Source organism: Impatiens glandulifera, chromosome 9 (genome assembly GCF_907164915.1).
Source record: "Impatiens glandulifera chromosome 9, dImpGla2.1, whole genome shotgun sequence".
NCBI lineage: Eukaryota > Viridiplantae > Streptophyta > Magnoliopsida > Ericales > Balsaminaceae > Impatiens > Impatiens glandulifera.
The window spans coordinates 30,396,394-30,423,592 of record NC_061870.1 but is presented as its reverse complement, the minus strand read 5'-3'; the positions used below and the strand labels follow the sequence as shown (position 1 = coordinate 30,423,592).

The 27,199-nt window shown below is 32.7% G+C and overlaps 8 protein-coding genes across 8 annotated transcripts; 4 read left to right on the top strand and 4 right to left on the bottom strand.

The window, feature by feature from the left end:
- Positions 1-996: 996 nt before the first annotated feature.
- On the top strand, positions 997-2,489 carry LOC124913674 (phosphoserine aminotransferase 2, chloroplastic-like). Its single transcript, XM_047454085.1, has one exon. It carries the CDS (start codon positions 1,014-1,016, stop codon positions 2,307-2,309), a length of 1,296 nt encoding a protein of 431 aa, XP_047310041.1. The 5' UTR covers positions 997-1,013; the 3' UTR covers positions 2,310-2,489.
- Positions 2,490-2,826: 337 nt separating this feature from the next.
- LOC124916200 (GDSL esterase/lipase At4g28780-like) lies at positions 2,827-4,220 on the bottom strand. Its single transcript, XM_047456931.1, has 5 exons — positions 3,974-4,220; positions 3,749-3,894; positions 3,436-3,666; positions 3,121-3,370; positions 2,827-3,050 (listed from the first exon to the last, which is right to left on the bottom strand). Exons 1-5 carry the CDS (start codon positions 4,218-4,220, stop codon positions 2,827-2,829), a joined length of 1,098 nt encoding a protein of 365 aa, XP_047312887.1.
- Positions 4,221-5,202: 982 nt separating this feature from the next.
- Positions 5,203-7,695, bottom strand: LOC124915459 (protein LTV1 homolog). Its single transcript, XM_047456172.1, has 6 exons — positions 7,540-7,695; positions 6,878-7,290; positions 6,386-6,796; positions 5,703-6,305; positions 5,504-5,631; positions 5,203-5,410 (listed from the first exon to the last, which is right to left on the bottom strand). The coding sequence occupies exons 2-6, from the start codon at positions 7,283-7,285 to the stop codon at positions 5,407-5,409; spliced, it is 1,554 nt and encodes a 517-aa protein (XP_047312128.1). The 5' UTR covers positions 7,286-7,290; positions 7,540-7,695; the 3' UTR covers positions 5,203-5,406.
- A 2,871-nt stretch (positions 7,696-10,566) lies between these two features.
- On the bottom strand, positions 10,567-12,799 carry LOC124916199 (protein trichome birefringence-like 34). Its single transcript, XM_047456930.1, has 4 exons — positions 12,100-12,799; positions 11,816-12,012; positions 11,555-11,713; positions 10,567-10,906 (listed from the first exon to the last, which is right to left on the bottom strand). The coding sequence occupies exons 1-4, from the start codon at positions 12,652-12,654 to the stop codon at positions 10,567-10,569; spliced, it is 1,251 nt and encodes a 416-aa protein (XP_047312886.1). The 5' UTR covers positions 12,655-12,799.
- Positions 12,800-15,889: 3,090 nt separating this feature from the next.
- On the top strand, positions 15,890-17,459 carry LOC124916198 (ammonium transporter 2 member 3-like). Its single transcript, XM_047456929.1, has 3 exons — positions 15,890-16,492; positions 16,566-16,851; positions 16,927-17,459. Exons 1-3 carry the CDS (start codon positions 15,890-15,892, stop codon positions 17,457-17,459), a joined length of 1,422 nt encoding a protein of 473 aa, XP_047312885.1.
- A 3,929-nt stretch (positions 17,460-21,388) lies between these two features.
- On the top strand, positions 21,389-23,478 carry LOC124914155 (probable prolyl 4-hydroxylase 10). Its single transcript, XM_047454644.1, has 8 exons — positions 21,389-21,726; positions 21,820-21,907; positions 22,173-22,270; positions 22,344-22,441; positions 22,541-22,670; positions 22,813-23,000; positions 23,088-23,177; positions 23,367-23,478. Exons 1-7 carry the CDS (start codon positions 21,536-21,538, stop codon positions 23,159-23,161), a joined length of 867 nt encoding a protein of 288 aa, XP_047310600.1. The 5' UTR covers positions 21,389-21,535; the 3' UTR covers positions 23,162-23,177; positions 23,367-23,478.
- Positions 23,479-23,489: 11 nt separating this feature from the next.
- On the bottom strand, positions 23,490-24,878 carry LOC124916197 (probable methyltransferase-like protein 23). Its single transcript, XM_047456928.1, has 7 exons — positions 24,765-24,878; positions 24,565-24,711; positions 24,367-24,453; positions 24,218-24,268; positions 24,045-24,138; positions 23,882-23,966; positions 23,490-23,807 (listed from the first exon to the last, which is right to left on the bottom strand). The coding sequence occupies exons 1-7, from the start codon at positions 24,876-24,878 to the stop codon at positions 23,645-23,647; spliced, it is 741 nt and encodes a 246-aa protein (XP_047312884.1). The 3' UTR covers positions 23,490-23,644.
- A 315-nt stretch (positions 24,879-25,193) lies between these two features.
- LOC124914945 (F-box protein At4g35930-like) lies at positions 25,194-27,153 on the top strand. Its single transcript, XM_047455576.1, has 5 exons — positions 25,194-25,294; positions 25,502-25,901; positions 25,985-26,059; positions 26,146-26,255; positions 26,601-27,153. Exons 2-5 carry the CDS (start codon positions 25,542-25,544, stop codon positions 26,866-26,868), a joined length of 813 nt encoding a protein of 270 aa, XP_047311532.1. The 5' UTR covers positions 25,194-25,294; positions 25,502-25,541; the 3' UTR covers positions 26,869-27,153.
- Positions 27,154-27,199: the final 46 nt, after the last annotated feature.

Below are 27,199 nucleotides of genomic sequence, written 5' to 3'. Positions count from 1 at the left end.
AAAACAAACACAACAATATATATTTAATTAAACATAAACTTCAAAATATTAATTAGGAAGACAGTTTTCTCACAAAAAAAAACACATTCTTCTTGAAGTAAGTCTGGTAGAAGTTACAGAAATGTCAACTTTATTGCTGCTAAAACGGAAGAAGAAATTACAAAATAGAAATCGAAGATTAAGTTATAATAAATAAGTATAAGATTATAAAAGTTAAAGAATAAGCATAACTTTATTAAATAATAAATAACATTAAACTAATAATATCGAAATTTGAAAAATTCAAATAAAAACATTACTTACTTGCATAGTTATGTTATAGACGTCGAACAAAAACTAGAAAGAATGTTGAAGATAGAAGTTGAAAAACAAAACTAGAGAGAATGTTGAAGATAAAAATTGAAATAAGGTTGAAAAAAAAAATGATGATTAAAAGTCATGACTAATAAGAGAGAAACAATTATTAGAATGATATTAGCATGACTTATGATTTTAGGTAAAGAGAAAATAAATATTATATTTATTGTATTGTAACGACGGTTAAGAGATGGAATTTGAAAAATTATTTAAATTTTAACAATATATAAATATATATATATATTAATATTCGGGTATCGGATATCGGGTTTAGGTTTCCAACACTACCCATTCCCGAACCCGAACCTAATCATCGGATACCCACGAGTATCAAATATATGGGTCCTCGTCGCCATATCTAATGTAGACAAACTATAAACGAAAACTTTGTTAATTGATTTTTTCCCAATTCAATACAACAACGAAGCAATCCACTAAGTTTAGTTATTTTAATACTTAAACATGAATTATTTTAAAATAAATATTTACAAGTTAGAAGAAGGTCCATTTAATAAATATATTATAAAATAGGCTGAAATGCTTGTTAGGCCCAAATATTAAAGAATGATCCAATAAACAACCCTTTGTCGTCTCCTTATATAAAGAAAGAAAAGTCCAGAGAAATAGGAAAACTCTCAAGTAGACAAAAAATCAAAATGGCTTTGTCGTCGGCTTCTCTTTCCCTCAGCCACCCTAAAACCCGCATCTTCCAGCATTCCACCACCAACCCATCTCCGGCCGCCACCCGTTTAAATGCATTTCCCATCTCTTATTTCCCCAGTAAGTCCTTTTCCGTCACTTGCATGTCTTCCCCGGCGGCGGCCGCCGTCCAGGCACGTCCTGTTACCGTCCCTGCACAGGATCGCGTTTTCAATTTTGCTGCTGGACCGGCGATCCTACCGGAGAATGTACTCAAAAAGGCACAATCTGAGCTTTACATCTGGGGAGATTCAGGTATGAGCGTTATGGAAATGAGCCACAGAGGTAAGGATTTTCTATCTATTATCCAGAAGGCTGAGGCAGATCTTCGTACCCTTTTGAATATTCCTTCCGATTACGCCGTCCTTTTCCTACAAGGCGGCGCCTCTACCCAGTTCGCTTCCATCCCATTGAATCTCTGTACTCCTGATGATTCGGTTGACTACATTGTCACTGGATCCTGGGGTGACAAGGCCTATAAGGAGGCTGTCAAGTACTGCAAACCAAATGTCATCTGGACAGGGAAATCTGAGAAATACACTAACATCCCATCTTTCGATTCGTTGGAACAGAACCCAAACGCCAAGTATTTGCATATATGCGCAAATGAAACCATTCAAGGCGTTGAATTCAAGAACTACCCTGTACCCAAGAACAAAGATGCCGTTCTCATAGCTGACATGTCGTCTAATTTCTGCTCAAAGCCTGTCGATGTTACGAAATTCGGGATGATTTACGCCGGTGCACAGAAAAATGTCGGTCCTTCAGGTGTTACTATTGTGATCATCAGGAAAGACCTGATTGGAAATGCTCAGCCCATTACCCCTGCCATGTTGGACTATAAGATCCAAGCAGAGAACGACTCTCTCTACAACACACCATCCTGTTATGGGATTTATATGTGTGGATTGGTTTTTGAGGATCTGCTTGCTCAGGGTGGTTTGGTCGAAGTTGAGAAGAAGAACATCAAGAAAGCTCAAATCTTGTACAATGCTATCGATGAGAGCAATGACTTTTACAGGTGCCCTTTGGAGAAATCAGTGAGGTCCCTAATGAATGTTCCATTCACTCTGAAGAAACCCGAATTGGAAGCCCAGTTCATAAAGGAGGCTGCAGCAGAGAAGATGGTGCAGTTGAAAGGACACAGATCTGTTGGTGGGATGAGAGCTTCGATATATAATGCGATGCCATTGGCTGGAGTTGAGAAGCTTGTTGCTTTCATGAAAGAGTTTCAAGCTAAACATGATGCTTGATTATAGTCTTCTTCCCAGGTGAGTATTTTGTTTCAGCTTTTGTTCCTACTGAAATTATGGAACAAGTGGTTTTTGTTGTTGTTTAGTTGTCAATTCTTGGTTTTTCATCTGAACAATTAAGCTTATGTTTCTGAGATTTGATTGGAACTTTCATTCAAATGGTTTTTATGTTCTTCCTTCTTTTGGGTGATTGTTTGATTATTGATACATTACATATATCTAAGTAATGTTTTACACTAATAAAAAGATGGTCAATACAAACCACAAATAACAATTCATTGATATTTGTATAAACAAATTAGTGGGGAACATGTACTTATTATAAGGAAAAGGCTCCATTAATATTATAAGAGAGTAATTTTATTCCAAATAATAGTGGGGAACATGTCATGAGGAAAAGACTCCAATATTATATACTATTACTCCCTTATGTTTTTGTTTGTCACAACTCCACGTAAGAACTCATGTTCTCAATATTGGGTTGAATCTTCATATCCAAACCATTTATAATATATGATCAGACAACACCTGCTAGGCGACTGAAATTCATGGGTGCCACAAAAGGTTGAGAACCGCCGTAGAGTGTGAGAGCTGCCAGCTGGGACACGGCTTGGGTCGGATGGAACATGTCCCAAAATAGGTATTCCTTACGATCCGGACATAGGCTGGCCGACTTGTTGCACGGGACTTCCCCGTTGAACTTCCCTTGTCCACAACAAGCCGTTTTCGCTTCTCTAATTCCTATAAGTTCACACAAAAATGGTTGAAAGAAGTGATCCTGAAAATTATTGGTGAAGCTTCTTTGTCTTACCAAATAAAATAGGATTGTTGAGCATAGTCATGGTCATGTTGTATGCATTCCCAAGTGAATATTCAAAATCAGGAAATTTCCTACTTAGATTCTCCAACATTGACCGAGTCAACTCATAGAAATCCAGAGCAAAAGCATTCATATCGTCGACGCATTCGCCACCGCCATAAACAGCGCGCTCAAACGGGCAACACCCGATTGGAGGAACACTCACTATACCAAATTTCCTCGCCCCCAAACAGTAAAGCCTCTGTGGCATCAACTCAACTAGTTAATAAAGGACACCATGATTATGAGATTAACTAAATATTGGACCTTCAATTGCCTGGCATAGGTCTGATGGAGACTCGCCAAGAGAGCGTCCCGAGGAATGCTCGCGCTTAGGTTAAGTCGTTGGTAATCGAAGAAATCATTGCTTCCGACACTTATGATGTACAAGGAACTATTGATCAAACTATTCCCTTTATCGGAGCCCAATAATTGGGTGATGTTTGAGCATACCGTTGAGAATTGATCGATTTGTACTTCCAATGGGACAACCTCCTTCTGTTCAAATTCAAATTCAAATTAAGCTCAATCATATCATAAACATATATAAATACATGAACATATAAGTGAACCTACTTACCAATGTGTAGTTTCCCGTTTCCTTTAGAATTCCTGACCCTCCGGATGCAAAGTTGACACCTTTCATAATATCAGCCTTAAAAGTCGATTGGTGGCTCAAAAGAGTTAGAAAAGGAGAAGGGCTCCTATTCTCCCCGAACAATCTCACTGCCCAATTCAAAAAACAAATTTAATCTTAAACAAGAAACACGAAATCTTAACATACACAAAAAGAGCAATAGCTAACCAATCAAGTCGGCGGTATTGTGGCCATTGCTAAACCTTCCAGTTGGTTGGGAGAATGGAAAGTCGATGCCATTAAAAGGCATATCGGACCTCGCTAAGCTGTCCTTCAAGTGATTGTTAGTCCCCACATCCATAGTGGAATCACCGAATATATAGATCGCTTGGAGAGGATCCGATTCTACCAAATCAAGCCTCGAAACTGCCACAATAACGAGAAGAAGAAGAATCCATAAGGAATCCTTTGCCATATAACAACAATTTGTTATAGTTCTAATTGAAGAGTATATTGCATGCAACTTCATCACATGCTTTATATATATAATGATAATTGGAGTGTAGAAACAAGTGTGTAAAGACACTTTTTATTCTGCTCACCCTAGTAATAATCCACATGTAATTAATTACTTTTTTCTATTAAAATTACATTAATATATACATTTTTTTTTGGGTGACCCGAATTAATTTTTTATAGTTGACTAACACGAATTTCAGACCCTTTTTTTTAGTAGAAATCATGAAAGACTGACTTTAGGTTGTTACACTCACATTGGTTTAACTTAATTTGATTGTAGCTAGTTTATCTCACAATAATAATAATAAAAATGAGTACAAAGTAAATATTATTTATTATTGATCTCCAAAACAGTAAAAAGTCATAAATTATAATGCAGCTAAATGAATAAATATTGATATTAACTAAGTAGAAGCAAAATAAGTAGTCATCCATCATCACCTATGTAGAATTAACATTGTTCATGATGAGTAGTATTAATTAATATAATTTCATAATAAAACAAGAACGAGAAAATGAATGTCTGTTTCAGAATCTGGGATGATTCTGTCCTATGTATATCAAACAATATGCTCTGAACGGCGTATATTCCCCACAACATCACCTCTTAATTAAATTGGCTGTAATAAGAAGAAAGTAATCATTACTTTACTCATCTCACAAACAGTATTAAAAACTTTAATCATTCTTAATTTATTATAAATCACTTAACTCAATATATGTACAGTAAAGACATGTAAATGGTATGTTTAAGTCCGTCAATTAATCAAATTATAATTTTTTTCAAACATATTCATTAATGAAATCCAAAGGATTATATACATGAATTTGAGGAGCATTATAAAATATTTTGAATTCTTTTATGTCTTTTACACAAATTAATGCCAGTTTTCAATGTCTTTGAATAATTTGAATTTGTAGTTCAAACAATTTGCTTGAAATAATAAAGTTCAAAATTGAATAGAAGAAACTATAACATAAGCTTTAAAGTTTGTGAAGCAACAATGGAGGTCACAAGTAACACAAAACTCTTGACAACCTAACACAATGTCCATAAAGAAAGCAGAAGTAAAAATATATAAAACTACAAAACTTTTAAACAAAAAACAGTAAAACCTTTCCTTGATTCTTCTTGGACATTATCACCTGGTTCCAAAAAGACAAAGAAATAAACAGAGTGTGAGCCTAGATGATACAAAAAGAACACTTACATGAGATGATACAAAAAGAAACACTTACATGAGATGAATGGAAGATGGACCGCTGGAAGCAGCAACTTTTTGAGCTTGATGCCCTTCTGACTTGTATAAACACCTCATCTCTTTCTTCATTTTACGAGCTTCGCTTTTCTCGGCTTTAACAGCAGCCTTAACAACAACAACAACACAAATTCAGATAAATTCAGAAATTCAAAAGATATATAAAATTCAAAACTTACCTTCCGCTCTTTCTTTTCTTCCTTGGTTTCCTGCCCGTGTTTCTTTCTTAACAACCCCAACCCCGATACACTCTTTTCCTTTTCAACTCCCATTTCAACATCCTGTTTCCTGATTCTGTGAGGCAAGAATTCCAAAGGGAGCTTCTCTTTTCCACCAAGAGTTATGATATGGCCGCTGCTACCGTTATTGAATACTTCTGAAACTAATTTTTTCTTCTTTCTCTTGCCTTCAGGTGCACTAATTATCCCAGGATGGTTGTCCAGATTCGAAAAAGTCGTCACAATTGTCTCGCAATCCCACTTTTCAGACTCGTCGCTGCTTTCCTCTTCCACAAAAACAACAACTTCATCCTCATTCTCATACTTCTTTCCATATTCCATGCATTTACGGATGACATCAGCAGCTGTCTCTGTTTCTTCCAAAGTTTGATCTTTCTCGTGCAAAAGGTCTGCAGGGACTCTATAGACCTCGACCAGATTAAAATCTTCTTTCACATGTTCCTTCAGGGAATAATTCAGCTTTTCCACAAGGGACTCATCATGATTTTCAAAATCATCATCGTACTCATATTCTCCATCTGTACCATATTCTTGTAGTTGAAGCTGTATAAAAGAATGGTATAAGCAATAAAGAACAAAAGTAAGAAGTTCATGTGGAGGCTGAAACAACATTCTATTCTCACCAGATCAAACTGTTCATCGAGAAGGCGACGAACTCTTGGGTTCTGATCCATGCCTGATTCAACATTACTAATGGGTTCATCTCCACTGCCCGATTCAACAAAATGTTCTGAGGATTCTAAATTGGATCTTTTATTATGTGATTCAAGTTTCTCAATTAAACTCAAGTTCTCATCTTCTTCCACTTCCTCGCCATCTTCCGGAAGGTTAGCCTTTACAACGAAATCCTCATCCAAGTCTTCCGAATCAGAATCAAACACCGATATAGCATTATCGTCAAGCAATGCAGCTACTTCAGGATCAATCACTTTTTGAATTCTAACACCAACAGTTCTAGAAGCAACATTATAAACAGAAGACACATTTGCATCATCTTCTGTTACTGATACTTTTACTCTCGAGGCATCATATGCCTGACATAATTAAGAAAGGACAATCAATCAAATAGAAACTACAGTTTTTATGTCTATAATTCAACCTAATAGATAACTAACCTTTATATCATTAGGAAGCGGTTGGAATTCGGCTTTGGGATTTTGATAATAAGCCGAACCACCTCCACTGTTTTTTATTTCTCTCATGTGCATGAGATAATTATACCCGTCATCTGGAAACCCCAACGCCAAAATCTCTTCCCTTACATCATCGGGAATGGAGTTGGGCGCAGAGGTAACGTATTCATCAGGAGCATCAGCGAATATTGAATCTGGGTCATTCACAAATTGGGAGGCCTGTGAACCATCTCCACTGAAGAATGATTCAGGGTTGTAACGGTTGTTGTCAACTCGAACGAAAACTCGATCGCCTGACGGGTCAGTGGTGTAATTAGGATCGGAGGAGTCTCGAGAGATAAGCTGAAAAGTGGCCGACTTCTTCTTCTCTATGAACTTCTTCTTACCCATTGTAGCTGCACAGAAAAAATAAATTAGAGAAGCTCTGTGAATTTAGGGTTCCACAGTTAAAGTTCCAATCTTTACGTACAATTGTGTCGAAATCTGTAACAAAATCTGGATAATGTTGCTCTATTTTCTAAATCAATCAGTTGAATATTCATTCTCTACCCATCCAATGATTCGGAAGTAATCATATAATCTAGCGAAACTAATCTAAAACTATAAGAATTAAGTAATTAGAAAGATGAAACTTATAAACATACCTGGTGGCTGGGTTTGCTGGGAGTATGCGAGTCTGGGCAGTTAGGAGACAGACGACAGAGAAATCTAAAGAAACGGAGAATCGGTGGCCGTCGCTATTGTGGTTAGAATGATCGATCGATTAGGGTTTCAGGATATTCTTACTTTGAGGAAGAGGAGATAGATGACTACCGTAGAAAGAGGGAGAGAAGATGAAGTGGGCCGGACTAGTTCTTGTTGTGGGTTGTGGACCTAACGTTTAAAATTGAGCCCATTTAAGCATCAGCTTTTTACTAATTGAAAAAAAAATTAACTAATTTATTACAACAATATTAGAATGAATAAAAATAATTTAATTTAATTGGTAATTATTTTTTTTAATGTTTTTTTTGATATTGATTGAAAAAATAAATATATTTGATCATAATCAAACATTTGTGAAAATCAATTAGCATAATATAAGAATCCCTATTTATTTTTGTTTGAAAAAGGTCCAATAAGATTCCCTAATTATGATTTCTACTTATTTAAAAATATATACTTTTTTTTAAATACGCTTAACATTCTTGTAAAAATATAATTAATTACAACTTACACACCAAAAAAATCATAAATAGATTTTTACCAATTATAATGCAGCTAGATGAATTAATATTGATATTAATGTATCCATCGATAAACATTATTCATGATGAGTACTAGTATTATTTCATAAAAAATAAATTGGATTATATGTTTAGGGATGTTGATTTTGGGTTGAACCGGTGTTTGAACTGTTTTTGGTCCGGTTTAATTAATTATAAAAATCGGGTCATTCATTTTATGTTGTTATATAAGATGATAGGTGGTTAAGTCTTTGGGTATTCTGTTTTTCTTTTCTTGTGAGATTACTTTTCTTGAGAGATTTTTGTGTGAAGAATTCTTGCAAAGAAATGTGTGTAGTAAAGGAAAGATAGTGTGTGCGTGATTAGGAGTGAGCATTGGGTGGATTAATTCGAAATCCAATCCAATCCGAATCATAAATACTAATTCGGATTGGATTGAAATCGGACCGGATTGAGTTCGGATTGGATTAGGTTTATCCAGATTATCCAAACTATCTAAATAAAAATATATTTTTTAATTTATTTTTCTTTAAATTAAATTTCATCTCAATATAATATATATTTTACTTATCATCACTTTGACAACGATATTTTATTTTATTTTTTATTTTTTTATTATGTTTTTCAGATTCAAATTTAATAATAATAAAAAATTCAAATTTAAAAAAAAAATAAAAAAATTAAAAAAAAATTGTTGACTAATTTCAAGTTGATATATATAAATATTTTTTAGTTTGGTCTAAACCATTTTCAATTCAATCTGTATCCGATCCGTATTAATTAGTAAAATGGTTTGGATTACGGATTTGATAAATTTAGTTTGGATTTAATACGGATTGGACAAAACGGATTGGTTTACCCATTTGCTCACCCCTATGCGTGATTGTAATCTGATATATTTTTCTCTATAGTGGAATCAAGCTCTAAGATGAGCTTGACGGAGAAGTAGGTCCGATTTGCAGGGGTGAGCAAATGGGTAAAACCAATCTGTTTTGTCCGATCCGTATTAAATCTAAACTAAGTTTATCCAATCCGTAATCCAAACTAAAAAATATTTATATATATCAGCTTGGAATTAGTCAACAATTTTTTTTAAATTATTTTTTAATATTTTTTTAAAAATTCGAATTTATTATTATTATTAAATTTAAATCTGAAAAAATAATAATAATAAAATAATAAAAATAAAAATAAATATCGTTGTCAAGTAAAGATAAGTAAAATATATACTATATTGAGATGAAATTTAATTTAAATAAAATTAATTAAAAAATATTTTTTTATTTAGATAGTTTGGATAATTTGGATAATCCTAATCCAATCCGATTTAATTCAATCTGATTTCAATCCGATCCGATCTCAGTCCAATCTGAAATATCCAATCTGAATTAGTATTTAGGATTTGGATTGGATTGGATTTCGGATTAAACTACCCAATGCTCACCCCTACCGATTTGGGCTGAACTCCGATATCAAATTTGTGTCTTCTTCTTATGCGTCTCGGTTTACGTTTGAATTTCTGGTTTACTTTCAAATATATTGTGTTGATCTTGGAGAGTATTTCTCAACCAGGGGCAATAAAATTAGGTCTATTTGTTAATTCTAGCCTTCCTATAAAACAATATTCTGTGACAAACAATCACCCTAACACTTATTTTCAAAGGAATATATGAAACTTATTTTCAAAATTAAATATTATCATATTAAACTTTTTAATGTTATTTTTCAAATTCATGCAAAGAAAATGAATTATTTCGAACAAAAAGACAAATAGATAACCTACAATTTTTACAAAGTAAAACATCTCCATGAAAAAACAAAACTTAAAACAACATACAAGGTAAAATTATGATTTAAAGAGACATTCTCTTCTTTAATAATAAAATTCTTCATTATATCTAGATAACTAGAATAACCATATGAATTAATTGAATAGATGTTTAACATTATTGAAATCCTTATGCTCCGTTCTATTAAATAAGTCAATACTATGAGAATTATTCTTAAAAAATACTTATAGAACTTGAAACACGGACAAAACAAAAAAATTAAGTCACCATTTGCTAATAACAAACTCCAATAATCACTGAACTAGGCAACACCCAGCAAATAAAAACAATAATAAACATGCTATTAATATTAATGATTAAAATTGAATACTTACATTTCAAAGAAAGAAGAAAATATATTTGTACTTAAAATTAAATTTCACAAACAGGGGCGGAGCCAAGTGCAAGCTTGCCCGGGCTGTAGCCCGGGGAGCCTTATGTATTTTATCAATAACGACGGTAAATTACCGTCGTTATTGGTTATTTTCCGTCGCTAAAAGGTTATTTTTCGTCGCTAAAAGGCATTGGTGACAGCAAATTATAAAACTAGCCCGGATAGATTTTTTTAATAAAAAAATTAGCCCGAGTAGGTTTCATATCCTGGCTTCGCCCCTGTTCACAAAAAAAGATATGCATAGAGAAGTTGATTCCAAACATCAGGAACACCCGGTAAGCACCAATGAGTACAGTCAGCAAACCTAATCGGGTTAGCCAGTTCCTCGGGCGGGCCCCATTTCTTGCCATATAATGACGGGTGCCCGTCTTTTCTATACTCGGATAACTGTGTTATGTTAAGTATCTCTATATTCAAACCCTTACTTTGAAGATCAATTATTGCATCTTCCACTATTCTCATCATTCGGGGATCCGAATCCAATCCCCAATATCCATCTCGAAATATTGGATCCGTCTCGTTCGTGCATTTTTGGGTCGGAGGTTTGCCCCATTCTTCGGCCCTATGTAAGTCAATCAATGAAACACAACTTAAATTAATACATTAGCACATGGGCATTTACTTTTCTATTTGTCTTTTATTCAATTTTCAAATTAAATATATATTTTTTGCCAAATAAATAATACAAGAGGGACATATTTTTTATTAACTTATGTCGGAATGTATTAAATGTAATATATATATATATATATATATATATATATATATATATATATATATAGGGACCTTTCCACTTCCACTTGATGGATGGGGATTCTTTGCCTGCTACCCACCCTTCAATATCACATCCCTTTAATTATAACGAAAATATAAGTAAATTATACATTAACTGTTTATTTACCCTAAAATATTTTGATAATAAATTAAATGATTTAATTGTTAAAATAATAGGATGTGATATTGATTTTTATTTTTTACATATATAAAAACTCCAAAAGATCAAAATAACCCAAGATCAAATGACCTTTTAAACATAATTCTTTTCATTTTAGTTTGAAAATACCAAATTTATAAATTATAAAAATATATATACTGAATTATATATAGACTATATTGTAAAATTTATTTTAGTTATACATATAATCATAGATTTTATAATATCTTTTAAAATAAATATTTAATTCAAACTTCAAATATATATCAAACTTACCTATTATGAGTTGGTGACAATGACACAAAGAACAATCTAGTCTTGGTGCGATGAATGTGAGATTGTAACCACGTTGACCAAGTCTTTATTGCCATTTCAAAACATCGCAACATCTCTATCTCCTCGTATGTCCCATTCGATTTTTCAAATGTTTCCCACCTAATTAATTGACAATCTTATCACAAGTACTTTCATTCTTACAAAATAAGAGAATAACACTTAAGAAATATATTAAAATGTATGGTAAAAATAAACACTTACGATACTTTCAGTGTAGCCCGTTTCCACCAAAGATAAGAATTGAACACTAGTATATCGGAGTCTGCCCAATTGGCAGCGTGTTTCTCGATCGAATCTATTCGCACGATTCGATCAGCTATGCGATGGTTGATAGGGTCGTCGGAGTTCGACTCCACCAACAAAGGAGACCAATAGAAAGCAATGGTGGCATTATACTCCTAAAATTAAATAACATTTAAAAAAAAATGTGATGAGTAAAAAGTTTAAAAGAATATAATATTGTTTATTTGATTAAATTAACTTACAATGGCATTGAAAGTAATGAAGTTGCCGTTAACGTGAACGGACTGGAGTGTCGGTGGGATAAAAGATTGAACCAAACAGACCATAGAACTCCATTGATTCCGATTCAAAGAGTCCCCAACGAACACCATTCTCTTCCCCCTCAATTTCTCAAGCATTTTTTCCCCATTGAATCTTGGAAGATCGCAGCGATGGGGTTGCCATCGCCAATGCTGATAATCGAGATCTCCTCTTCCAAATTTCTGACAAGCGAGTTGATCATTGACAAAAGAACAATCTTGTTCTTTGTAAATTGGATAAGAAACATTATCGTAAACCCATTTGCCTGAGAAAAGATCACAGCTTTTCAATTTCCCATGTTCTTTGACTTCTGTCTCGTCTGATCCATTGTTTCCACGGCGGCCGCCGGACGTCAACCGCCAGTCACCGTCGTCGTCTACGATGGTTTGATGGATTAAGATTAGTAGGATGAGAATTAAGAGAGCTTCAAGAGAATGGAGGGCGCGTTTGATTCCCCATTTCCAAGATGGAAATACTTTAATCAGTTTCGAATTCATTAGTTTCTCTCCTCGATCCGGATTTAAATCCTTCAATCGAACCTTCCAATCTTCTTCTTCTTCTTTGTACTATCTATAACGGGTCTCTTAGCTTTTCATTCAAGAATCAAGATCAATCATTTGAGAGAGAGGAGAGAGAAATAAGTTTTTTTTTTTAAAGTTATTTTGATAACTCATCTGACGGCGTTAAATATGTTTTCGGACTTGAATTTAGAGGTAAGGAATGTTATTTCCTTTTTTAAAATAATTGAAAGGAAAAAAAGATATGTATATTTATTTATATTTAAAATACTCAAAATAAATAAAGTCACTCTTTTGAAATAAACTTATATGTAACTATGCTGATTATTGACAGGCCTTATAATGAAATTAAATGTTTGTTTATGTCTCAACAAAATTGTTGAGTTAAGATGTATATTTAATTAATAATAATATTATATGTAAATGATTATTAGAATTGTGAAGCTTCTTAGTAGGCCACGTGCTAAAGGCATGCTTCTTAGTATTTTTTTTTGGGGTTAGTGATCTTACAATGAAAAATCTTAGTGCTATTAATTATTATTTCTTTCTACAAATAATCAGAGTTTTTGTGCTTCATTGTAAATGATTATTATATTTAAATTTATATATACTTAATTATAGTCCAATTAAAAATAAATAAACACATATTTTTTTTTTCATGGGAAGTAGAACAAATATAGTGGACAAACCAAAATAGTACAAAAATAAGAATAAAAATAAAGAAACTGCTAATAACATATGATATAAATAATCATAAGAATATTATGAATCTATCCAAAAAAAACTATTATAGAATATTCTGTTAATAAAAAGCCCAATTGACTCACTTTTATAGGAGGAATGTAGGATGTGCAAAATATAAATGTATATTTTATTTTGATCCCTAATTCTAAAGCACAATCCAAACTAAAAAAAACTTCATTTTTAAATTAGGACATTTAAAATCTTGACCAAATTCTAAAAATTATACAATTTTTAAAAGTATATTAACTAGTTAGATTTAAGAAAAAAATTAAACTAATTAAATTTTTTACTCTTTTATAATAAGATTTTATGAGTTTGTATTTATGCATTATTATATATAATTTATGTTGAAAATTATGATAACCCCAATAAATTTTATATATTTGAGTTTTAAGTAATTAACAATTTTAAATAACTCCATTTATTTAAATACTATGAATTATGTCAACTAAATCAATAATTTGAAACCACAAGCATAATGTCATGATAAAACAACTATTTTTTTTTTTTTGTTGAGAAAGAGATATATACAACCTTTTTTTTAAAGGAGGATCATCTACAATTTGCAAGGTTACACAACTTTAATTTATTTTTTTTTGTACATTTTTACAAACTTGATTGATTATAAAGAAAAAAAAAAAGAATGGAGATCAATATTGTTAAATAATACATCATCCATGACTTTTGTTGTTAAACCAAACACTAAATATTTGTCATACTATTTAAACATTTGTAAACCCTACTTTCTTATAAAGTTGAACATAGTCATCAAATTAGTCACTATCCTTCTATCTCAACTCTGATTAATTAATCTCTCTATTTCTATATATATTATTAAATGGGAAGAATGCCAGTTTTACACATCAAGTTGTAAGAAGGTGTCAAATTTACTTATTAAGTAATAAAATTCTATTTATACCTATTAACTTGTAAAAAAGTGTCAAATTTATTTGAAATAACGGAAATATTAAACACCGTCAAAATTTTTGCCACATGTAATATCCACATATTTTTTATTTATTTTTATATTGTCATTACTTTAATTATTTTTTTATTTAAACAAAACATTAAAAATTGTCCTTATTCATTCTTTCTCTCTCTTATCCCACAATTATCCATTTCTTTTCTTAATTTCTCTCTTCGTCTCCTCTCTAATATGCATAGGGAGTGCATAAATAAGTCCCTTCCTAAAATGAAATTGAGGCCATATCTTTGTAATAAGATCATTCAACCTCAATCCCTAATTTAATTCAAATGAAGATATAAACATAATCTCTTTATATTATAAATCAAAAATAATTTATATTAAATTGAGTCTTTATAACTATCTAAAAAAACTGTAAAATTAATAATTAAACTACAACAAGTTCAACTAAAATGACATTACATGATTCAAAATGAATTAGGTGTGACAAAAATTTCCTGTGAATTTAATATAATCTATTAATTTTGAATCATGTAATTTCCTTTTAGTTGAATCTGTTGTAGTTCAATTCTTAATTTTATATATTTTTTGGTTTGGTTAGATATAAAGACTCAACTTAATATAATTTATTTTTGGTTTATAATATAAAGAGATTGTGTTTATCTCTCTTTCCATTTGAATTAAAAGTGGATAAAATAATATACGATAATATGATAATATGATGTGTAGAGAGATAGAGGTCAATAAACCTCAATTTCATTAATTAGTTTTATTTTAGGAAAAATAATCAATTGATTCCTATGGAGATGGAAATGGAAAGAGAAAAGTTCAAAGAAAATGAATAATTGTGAGATAAAGAGAGAGAAAAAATGAATAAAGAAAGATTTAATGTTTTATTTAAATTGAAAAATAATTAAAGTAATATCAATTTAAAAAAAAATGAATATTACATGTGGCAAAAAAATTGACGGTGTTTAACATTTCCGTTATTTTAAATAAAATTGACACTTTTTAACAAGTTAGTATATATAAATAGAATTTTGATACTTAATAAGTAAATTTGACACCTTCTTACAAGTTGGTGTGTAAAATTGACATTTTTCCCATTATTAAATAGAATAAGTATTTGATAACTCTTATCTATTACAAACATGAAAACCATAACTGTCAAATAAGTTATTTTCTCTGATCACAATTCATCATGGAATTGAGAATACAAAGCATACAAATTATCACAACATGACAAATAGAAAAAGACATTATCTCAAGTAGACCCCAATTAAATATGTGTTTATTTTAAAAAATAAAGATATTTGGATTCTCAGATGAATCTTGTCTAAGTGTATATATAAATATAGTAAAATATAAGACAGAATAATTAACAACATAAGAATGTTAGAGAATCCATTTTCATGTACTAAACAATTAATGTTGGATGATTCCAATGCTACAACTTACAACTTGCACTCCACTTGGAATCCTATTATTAATCTTAATCTTTGCATAACAACCCGGATCCTTTAATTCTCACCACCACCACCACTTATGGATGTAAAATATGTAGGCTGGTTGCCCTCGGGGTTGCATCCCGACGATGCATCGCCCGATTGGCTAAACAAAGGTGACAACGCGTGGCAACTGTTCGCAGCCACTCTAGTAGGCCTACAAAGCGTTCCTGGCCTAGTAATCCTCTACGGGAGCATGGTCAAAAAGAAATGGGCTGTCAATTCCGCTTTCATGGCCCTTTACGCCTTTGCTTCCGCCTTGGTTTGTTGGATCCTTTGGGGTCACCATATGGCATTTGGGAAGTCAAATAATCCCTTCGTGGCCATGCCCGAACCGGTTACTGACCAAAAGTTGTTGTTGAGCCAACAGGGACATTATTATCTCCCAAAGGCTGACTATGTTTTCTATCAATTCGCGTTCGCAGCCATCACGGTTATACTCGTGGCTGGTTCTGTGCTCGGGAGAATGAATTTCTACGCTTGGATGGTCTTTGCTCCTTTGTGGGTGACCTTATCTTATACGGTCGGGGCTTACATGATTTGGGGCAATGGATTTCTTAAGAAAGGTGGGATCATTGATTTTTCCGGTGGCTATGTCATTCATCTTTCATCAGGTGTGGCCGGTTTCACAGCTGCTTATTGGGTACGTGGGTTACTTTTAGTTTTGTTTTTATTAAGGAAACGATAAGTTCGAAGGGTCACTTTGAATATTTCAGGTAGGACCCAGGTCATCACACGACAGACAACACTTCCCGCCGAACAACATAATAAGCATGTTGGCAGGGGCGGGATTCCTATGGCTAGGGTGGACCGGCTTCAACGGCGGTTCTCCGTTGACGGTTTCCGTCGTGACGTCGCTCGCCGTGATCAATACCCATCTCTGCACCGCCACCAGTCTCCTCGTCTGGCTGTCAATGGACATGATTGTTTATAAGACCAGCTCCGTCATCGGAGCGGTCCAAGGCATGATTACCGGACTCGTCTGCATCACTCCAGCCGCAGGTTCAATTTCTTTCAATCAAATAAAATTTTGACAAATTTTCACTTAAAAAAACAACAAATTTCTATTTTTTTCAGGAGTGGTAGAACCTTGGGCGGCAATATTCATGGGAGTAATGTCGGGTACCATTCCGTGGTACACTATGATGGTTCTTCACAAGAAATCAGCATTCTTTCAAAAAGTAGACGATACCCTCGGCGTTTTCCACACCCACGCCGTCGCCGGACTTCTGGGCGGTCTACTCTCCGGTATACTCGCCAAGCCTCACCTCTTGAAACTTTTCTACGGAGATGAAGCCCACATTTACGGGCCCGGCTTACTCTACGCGTTATTCGACGGTCATATGATAAAACGTGGACTCCGGCAGCTACTTTTCCAGGTGGCGGGGGCCGTGTTTATTGCGACGTGGAACAGCGGAGCGACAAGTTTGATATGTTTGTTGATTAGGAGATTTATGAAGCTGAGGATGGAAGATGATGACTTGGAGATTGGTGATGACGCGGCGCATGGTGAGGAGGCGTATGCACTTTGGGGAGACGGCGAGAGACATCTCCCGTTTCGTGTTATTCGCATGAATCCGACGTGGATTCGTCCATTCTGTAGACGCTAATATTGATCAAACAATTCACATAAACAAACAAAAAAAAATGTAATAATTCTTGTTTCTGTCCAATTGATTATTTGGACTTCTACTTTATAATTTAACAATCCTACTTCTTAATTAAAAAAAAGTATATATAAATAGATAAATTTAATATTTTTAACCTCATCCGAATGGTCTAATGGAATGAAAAAGAGAATGTGCCATTTACTTTTCCTTAATTAAAAATTATATATTTAATTAATTTTGTGTAAGAATCACAAAACTTTTAAACAAAATTTCAACCGTATAATATTATATTTTTTTTGTCATTTTAGTTATCATAACATATACAATCAATAAAAAAAGAAAAAAATCAGACTTTGTGTGAATTTAAAAAAATTGAGGGAATAAAAAATTGATTTTACCTCTTTTTTAAAATTAGATAAATAAATAAATAATAAATAAAATAGTAAGTGATGTCACATTTTCACTTTAAACAAAATAAAATAAGTAGGCCCTAAATTAAATCAGCCTATACCACACTTATTGTAATAATTTATTTATTTTTGATAAATTAGCCTTCTAATTACTCCGATAGTTTACTTTTAACCCTCAAATAATTTTTTAAAACAAATTGTCATTTTAACTTTTAGAAAGGTCACCAATAATCTATCAATTTTTTTGGTTAAATATAACAACTTAATCCTAATATATATATATATATATATATATATATATATATATATATATATATATATATATATATATATATATATATATATATATATATATATATATATATATATATATATATATATATATATATTATATTATCTTTAATCATTATTTTTATATTTATATATAAATTATTATATATATATATATAAACGATTTAATAATTATATATATATAAATATATAAAATAATGAGTAAAGATAATATATAAAAAAAATATTTTAAGCTAAATTGTTATGTTTAACAAAAAAACAAGAACACGGAAGGGCCAACGATGATCTTTCTAAAAGTTGAAGGGTGATTTGTTTTAAAAATTAATTTGAGGGCTAAAAATAAGTTATCGGAGTAATTAGAGTTAGGTAACTTATTTTGGATAACGACAATTATGTATGATTTCCTTTATCGTGTTGAATTAATATTCTTAATAAGTTTAAGAATTGAAATTTTAAGTGAGGTTTCAAGCATTATTATTTATTCTTTGAAAATTTTAAATCATAACCCATATATTCTTTTAGGATAAATTAGAAAGTATTAATTTGAATAAGTCATAATTTATGATTTTTAAAAGCGTAATAGTAAAAATGGAGAAGTTGATGTGTAAATTTGTATGGGGTCAAAGTCTTCATTTTCACATCTAGTTAATTGGGACAAAGTAAAAATGCCTAAAGATGAAGGAGGTTTGGGTTTTGGTAACCTTTGTGCTTTTAATAAGGCCTTATTGTCAAAGTAGTATGCACGTTTTGGTTCAAAACAGGAAAGTCTATGAATAAATATGATCAGAAGCAAATATGGGATGGATTGGTCTAATTGATTTACAAAAATGTCCAATCGTCCCATGGGATGTAGCATATGGAGTGACATATCAATCATGTGTAAAAGTTATCGTGAATATTCTTTGTTTATCGTGGGTGACGGTTCATCTATCCATTTTTTGGAGGATGCATGGTATGAGAGTAAGAGTTTTGTTGTTCTTTTTCTGTCTAGGCATCTATTATTATTTGTAGAGAAGCCACAATCAAAAATATGTACGACCATCGCTCTCAAGGGTTTGCGCATCATATCAGATATAGAAGGAGGTTATCATTGGAGGAAAGTTCTTCTAATGATAGATTGTTATCATTGTTAAACTAAATAGAAAGAGAGAAATATTGTATTGAATTGTTTTTCATGGTTACATTGATTATGTCTATTATATAGACATTATAATTGACATATAAGAAAACTAAATAATATAATATTGATATTATCACAATTTATAATATTATGATAATATCTTACAAATATATTATATGATAATCTTAACAATCATTAGTAGCCAGCAAAGGGGTGTCTCCGTTGAACAAAGTTACGATGCGATGGAGAAATTTGTACAAGTTTGATGTGGAACATTGTTATTATCTATTTATAGAGTCGTTCCAATTAAGTTGTGCTGAGATAAATTATGAGAGTCTAAGATTCCCAATAAGAATTTTTTTTTCGGATGGAGTGCGATCCACAGTGATATTCTAACTGATTATAAATGTACACGCAAGAGTTTTATCTTAGTCCGTTAGTCATTATCGTATGTGTCTTAAGAATGTGGAGACGACCCCTCTTTTCATTTTACATTGTAAGGGTGTCACTAGTATTTGAAGTATTCTTTGGAGTATTACTAGTATTCATTGAGTTATGTCGGAAACTATTGGTGCGTGTTTGGGAACGTGGATTGACGCAGTTAGATTTGTGGGCCTGAAACAATGGGGTTATATCCCCATTATTTTTAGTGAGTAATTTGGTTGGAGATAAATCGTAGAACCTTCAACAATCTTAAACGACCATTGCGAATCCTTCACAATGTTATCATCCTAACAATATATGAGGTCCGAAGTGGAAAGCCGACAAATTCAGTTTGAGAGCTCATTGCCCTTTAGAAAGATCTCCGCACACGTTAATTTTTGATTATTTGTGTTGTTTTTTTCTACAAATATTTATGTTTTTGTCGTTGTGCTTAAACGACTATTAATTTATAATAATATTGCATCAATCATTTTTAAAAAAATAATTGTAATCTTTCGTTCAATCAAAATGAATAATTTATTTTAAATTAGTGATTATTTATAAGATGAAGAATTTATTTTAAATAATAAAAACATTAATTATATTTGTTAGTATTATTATTTATACAAAACCCACTAAAATAGAATGAGAAAAATAAATAGAAAATGATATTAACTTAAGTTAAAGTTATATATATATATATATATATATATTTTTTTTTTTGTTGAAACAAATATTGAAAATAAAGTTTACTTGAAAAATTATAAATTTAATTATTTTAAAATTTAATACTTTAAAAGGATAAATTCACCCAATTTTATAATTGCCGTCCAATTGTTTTTGATAAAAAAAAGAAAAAAGAAAAAATAGTAATATTCTAAAATCAATTTTTGTTATGTATATTAAAAATAAAAAATCATTTAAACAAAAACAAAAAACATAACGTGAAAATAAAAAGATAAAAAATAAAAAAAATAAATTTTAATAAGTTATCAAACTCGTAAATCTTCGAGAAAAACGATTATTTCTCGACAGTTTCTACTGGTTTTCCTAAATGAATCTAAAAAATGATCATAATAATATTATTATGAATGATACACATCGAATGACTACGTTATTGAAAATTTAACGATTTTTCTCAAACCAGATAGTACACGAAAGAATAATTGAGATGGTAACCAAATATGTAGGTCTGACATATAAGCCACATCAATCCAAACTTTCCAACAACTACATAAAAACTCATGTATCACCCAATTAATCGCAATAATACTAAAAAAAAACTCCAAATACTAGTCACTCATCGACAATGCAAATGTAAATGAGTTGCCGATTCAACTTTTTCTTGACTAATACGACAACAAATAACTATAATACAATTTTTTTCATGCACATATTATTTTTTATAATTCTACCATGAATATCACACAATCTAAAGAACGAGATCTTAAATGAAATATGATTCCTAAATTTTTTCCCAACAAAAATTATATGAAATCATTTGAAGTACGGTAATTCAAACAACTTTTAAACGGTGATTATATTTATACAAAAATAATTAAGAAATAGAATAAATAATAAAGTTAAAACAAAAGAATAAAAAAAAAGGTAAGCTAAAGAAATGTCCTACACGTGGTATTAAGAAGAATAGTCTTCGGCCCACCGTATGAATGACGATTGAGAAGTGAGGGGAAAAGTACTTCTTCCTACATTAATCGCAATTCAGATCTTTGTTCATCCTCCAAGGAAACTAGAACCCGCTAGCTGTTGTTGACCCTTTTTGGATTCTCACTACCTCTATACTCATCTTCAGACGGTTTGAGAAGACGACAATGGCTGCCAAAGGGAAGCATTCCCGAGGTCAGAAGTGGTCTTCGTCCACGCTCATTTTCTCTATGCTCATCATCTCCTTCTTCGTCGTACTCGTTCTCCTAGCTTTTGGAATTCTATCCATTCCTACAAATTCTCGCGGCTCACGTAAGGTCCAAGATCTTACCTCCATTATCCACCAAGCCGCGGAGAGGTTATAGACTGGAAATCAACTTTTAGATTTGATTCATTGATTGATTTTAGATTCGATCTGATCTGATGCGTATACTATTATGTTTGATTGCAGACGCCGTGAGGAAGACGATGAACGGAAAGACGATTGGGTCGAAGTGATTTCCTGGGAGCCAAGAGCCTTCGTCTATCACAATTTCTTGGTTAGATTTCTATCACTATTTGAATGAATATGGATTTATCTGTTCTCGAGACTCATACATCTTGAATTTGGGAGGTTTTCATTTACTCTTGCTATAGTTGATTTCTAGGTTGAATTGGGCTTTACAGATATCCTAATGCACAGATAATTTGTCGAATTGTGCTTCTGATTCTTGGTTATTATCATAATCTGATAATGTGAAATGTTTGGTGTATCAATGAGGCATGAGTAATTGAAATGCTGGAGATATATGTTCATGTTTGCAGACAAAGGAGGAATGTGAGTATCTGATCGAACTTGCTAAGCCTAACATGCAGAAGTCATCTGTTGTAGACAGTGAAACCGGCAAGAGCAAAGATAGTAGGTGCGCATAAGAGACTTGCCCTAGTATTCTGTTCATTGTTATATTAGGTATCCAACACATTCTTCTAATGCAGGGTGCGTACGAGCTCGGGTACTTTCCTTCCAAGAGGACGTGATAAGACAATCCGTAAAATTGAGCAAAAGATTGCAGATTTCACCTTTATACCTGTAGGTAAGTCAACATGATAATGAAACAATTAAGTTTACATTGATCTTATAAATCCTCCAAATTTGTTGCATTCTGGTTAATCTGATAACATGTAATTGACAGAACATGGTGAAGGCCTTCAAATTCTTCACTACGAGGTGGGCCAGAAGTATGAACCTCACTATGACTATTTTCAAGATGATTACAACACAAAGAATGGGGGTCAAAGAATTGCGACAATATTAATGTACCTGTAAGTAATACCGTGACTACTCTTTTTCTACACAGGCTGTAACCAATTTCATTAGTATTTGGTTTATCAACCCTTGCCCAGCTGTTTTAGATCTTTTTGTTTTGTTTTGTTTTGTTTTGTTTTGGGAAATATCATTTTATAGCTCTGATGTTGAAGAAGGAGGCGAGACTGTTTTCCCAGCAGCCAAAGGAAATTATAGTGCTGTGCCTTGGTGGAATGAACTATCAGAGTGTGGAAAAGGAGGACTTTCTGTTAAACCAAAAATGGGAGATGCACTGCTTTTCTGGAGCATGAGACCCGATGCCACTCTCGATCCATCAAGTTTGCATGGTTGGTTATTCTTTCTGCTTTAATTATTAATATCTTGTTGCAATCGTTCAGTAAACCGTATAACAAATTATAAATTCCATTATTTAGGCGGCTGCGCAGTTATTAAAGGAAACAAGTGGTCATCCACAAAGTGGATGCGTGTTCATGAATACAAAGCTTAATAAACGGGTATCAAAGGTAAACCTTATTCTGCCATAGTATCAATATGTTTGAAAATCTTTCTCAGGTTTTTCTGAGTTTGTCATTCATATATGATTCAATCTAGCATATTTGTATGTGACTGCTTTCATTAGAGTTTCTTATTTGTCTTTGTTTATTAAACCCGCAATACCAATTCCTTCATAATTCATGCTTTATATGTTTCAGGTCGATAAAAGGAGGCATGCTGTCATATCCTCCCCAACCCATAGTGAATTATTTTGTTTTTTGTTTGACAGTTGAGAGCCATATAAAATTGCAAATTATACTTTTATTCCCAATGGGCAGGCAGAGTACAATAGTGGATTTTTTAAAATATTTATTTATAAATTAATACAAATCTAGATCTAATATAACTTTGTTTAACCAACCTGTTTCAGTTTATTCCTCTCATCAGTAAATTGTTAGAAATATGACAACACTAGTAATACAATTGCTGGTTCAGATTATAAACTTTGTGGTAAGGTATTATTCAATTCAATTTCCACCAATTGGATATTGCCACTTAATCCAGAGGCCTTATGAGAAGGCATAAATGAAAATCCATCCAACAGTTTCACACACTTCAAATTCCATTTCGCCATCAAGAACTCGATCAGATGATGCCCACTGAAGTCATTTTTAATATGAACATATAAACATAAGTCATAAAAAAAGTATTGATGGGATATGAATAAGTATACCTTCTGTTGTGATAAGTTGTGATAAAAGTAGAACCAGGAGAATTTTGTAGAAGGAATGTGACAGTGGCGAAGAGATCAGCAAAGGCTAAGCAATATATAATAAGATCACAGGTTATTTCGATGATTATATATGTAATTACAGATCAAATACTGAAATTCTTACCAATATTATCATACAACACATCAGCTCCAAGGATAATCTTTGGTTTTAAACTGAATATTTCCTCATCCCAACTTCCCCATGTCAATCCCATTACCTAAAACCATTCCAAGTTCATCATATCGAAAACCCAACAAATTTGAACCCTCCCAAAAGAAAAAAGGATTGAATTTTACCTTGCAATTCAGCTTGTTTATATCAGATACCTTCCTCATGTTTTCCAATACCTACATATTCTAACATCCATCAGTCATTCGCGACAATCACAATTCCAATTCACAAAGTTACACGAATCTAGGCCTGCAGTTAGTCGAGCCAATTGTACCTCTAGTTTGTCGGAAGCATCAGTTAATGTAACAATTGAACCCACTTTTGCAGCCACTAACCCAGGCAAAGAAGTTCCTGCTCCAAGCTACAAGTGCCAACAACATCATACATAAGCATTTTAGGTCATAAACTCTCAATCAACCAATCAATCAATGTGATTTAAGAGGATTAAAGTAATTCATATGTTTAATACAACCTCAACCACGTTAGCTCCAGAAAAGCGAGATCTTTGCTGCCAAACATACTCAGCTAGAACAATACTACACGGCCATACGAACAATCCATATTCTTCTTCCATGCTCTGAACAAGTAAACAACAACGTTTTGCAACGAAATCGACAGACTAAATCAATCAACTTCTCAAAAACAGTACAAGCCGAATCAAATCAAATTTACCTCGATGATTGTAACGGAGTACGCATCATCCGTTTGTCCTGATTCTCCAAAGTAGTACAACGAAGTTCTTGTCATCGCGCATGGATCCTCTTCTCCGCCATCGTCTTTCTCCATAACTCCCCCTGCTCAAGCTCAACTGCTTCGTTTCGTCTTAATATTAGGTTTATTTTAATCCTTCAATTTATATAAAATTCACTTTCGTCCCTCAATTTTTATATCATTTATTTTAAACATGTAATTTTATTCTTTCCCGCGCATAGGATTCCTTTATACCTGTAGTACTCTGACCAAACAGAAACTTACACGTGCCGCCTTGATTTGCGTGAAATAAATTATATATTTTAATTTTTATTATGATTTGGCGGGCAAAATTTCTGAGAATTTCAAATAATACAGCGAAAATTTTGTCTTTTCCCTCCATCGTTTTCAACACCTTCTCTCTAGACTATATCTGTTTCCCGCTATCATTTTCATCAGAAGGTTTATGCTCCTCTGTTCTTAATTATTCAGCAGCCGATGATGTTTTACTGGTATGAAATCCTTCATCCATCTCATTCAATCCTTCTGTTTATTCGATTTGTAGTTTTGTACTTTCTCATTCTCAGAAATACATTAGGTTTTTGTGTTAATCCAGAGGTGACATCTGTTAGGGTTTTGACGGATCAATAGATCGTATCAAAATACCTATCGTATTCCTTTTGTTTCTGATACGATTTGATATGCGTTTGATGTTTCAGAGATCAGTTCTGGTGGAAGTGAAAAACCGAGACGGATTCAATGGGAAAGGTATCTCCAAAAGAGAAGACGTCAAGGAAGAGAAGACGGCTACATTCCAAGAGCAGCAAGTATCTAAAGCCTGGTGCTTTGGCTCAGATTCGTTATGCAAAGGCATCAGCTTCTAAACCTTGTTCAGATATTGTTGTTTTGGATACTCCAGAAGAAGATCAAGACCTAATGTTGTTGAAAAAGGATTTACAAGGGAGTCCTTTGATGCTTTCTCCTTCGAAGATTTTGCTTAGTCCATTTGCAGGGATATCTGATATTGTTATCAGAAATAGTGACTTGTTGAGGACACCAAAAACTCCTGGTCCTCAAGATTCTGAATCAAGACTTGAAGCACTTCCAATGGATATACTGGTATTTAAAAAAACTATCTTTAAGTTGTTTCATGTGTGTATTGATATTTATGCTAACAATTTTGCTGGTGAGAATGAATTCAGGTGAATATAATTTGTCACTTGCATCATGACCAACTAAGAGCAGCGTTTCATGTTTCTCAAAGAGTTAGGAAGGCTGTAGGTCTCGTTCTCCATGCTCGTATAAATTTATTTACTTTCTATTACTTCCATACAGATAATATATGTCTTTGGATGTGTATCAGGTTGTTCTTGCTAGGCAATTCTACTTCAACTTCACCACACCGGATAGGTCTCGGCAAGAGATGTTAAGGACAATTACCCCACTTCCCACAGAGCACTGGCCTTTCGGAAGGTATGCCACATTTATTATCATATCATTTGATCCCATTTAGAAGAACTTGTGATTTATGTATCTAGAGCTTGTTTGACTTGGGGTTATTTGAAATTTAAAAGCTTGCTTCATGAAAAAGTTGGATTTTTGGGTTAAATTACTAAAATGTATTTTGATATTTTATTGATTTGATGGGTTAAATGATATTTTTTGAAAAAACCCAAGATCAAACAAGCAGCAAGCAATACCATTTCCAAATCTGTCTTTATTTCTGACTTGGTTTAGTTTCCAGATACAAAAACACATATAAAAAGTGTTCCCATTATCTTACACTGTCCCATTTATCAATCACCTTAATTTTTGCAGCAAAAGATTGGGAGATGGATGGAGAATTGCTAGTCCACATCCTCCTCCCAGACCTGCAAGGCATGGTCTAAGGCCACCTCGCTTTAGGTGTGCTGATACGCGACATATTACTGCTGTTCTGTTTGATGAGTCTGTGTTCCCCTCAAGGAAGTGCAATATCCTACCCTCTGTTATGCCAAAGCCATCGTGCAAGTCTTTGGCATCCAACCGAGTTCTATTCTATGAGGATGAGCTATGTCAGGCTGTTGCTCAGAACAAGCTTCGTTAGTCATTATTAATGGTGAGGTCCCATTTCATGTATATAGTTGTGCTTTTGATTCCCCCCACCTTGTGTGCTTGAATGGCGGAAAGGATAGTTTTGCAGTCTTTTGGGTTAGGCTATAGTAATGTGCTCTATTTTACTAGTTTTTGAGTTTTGAAATGTTTTGTTTGTATAGTTTTGCATAAAATAACCAGCCTGTGGTTGAATGTAAATCTATGCTAGTACTGCTGCTGCTTTTAGACTTTAGAAAGAAGAATAGATATGGTTTTTGAATTAGAGATTTTTGTGTTATTTTTAATTGAAGTGTCTTTTTCTTAACTCATTTACTACTACTACT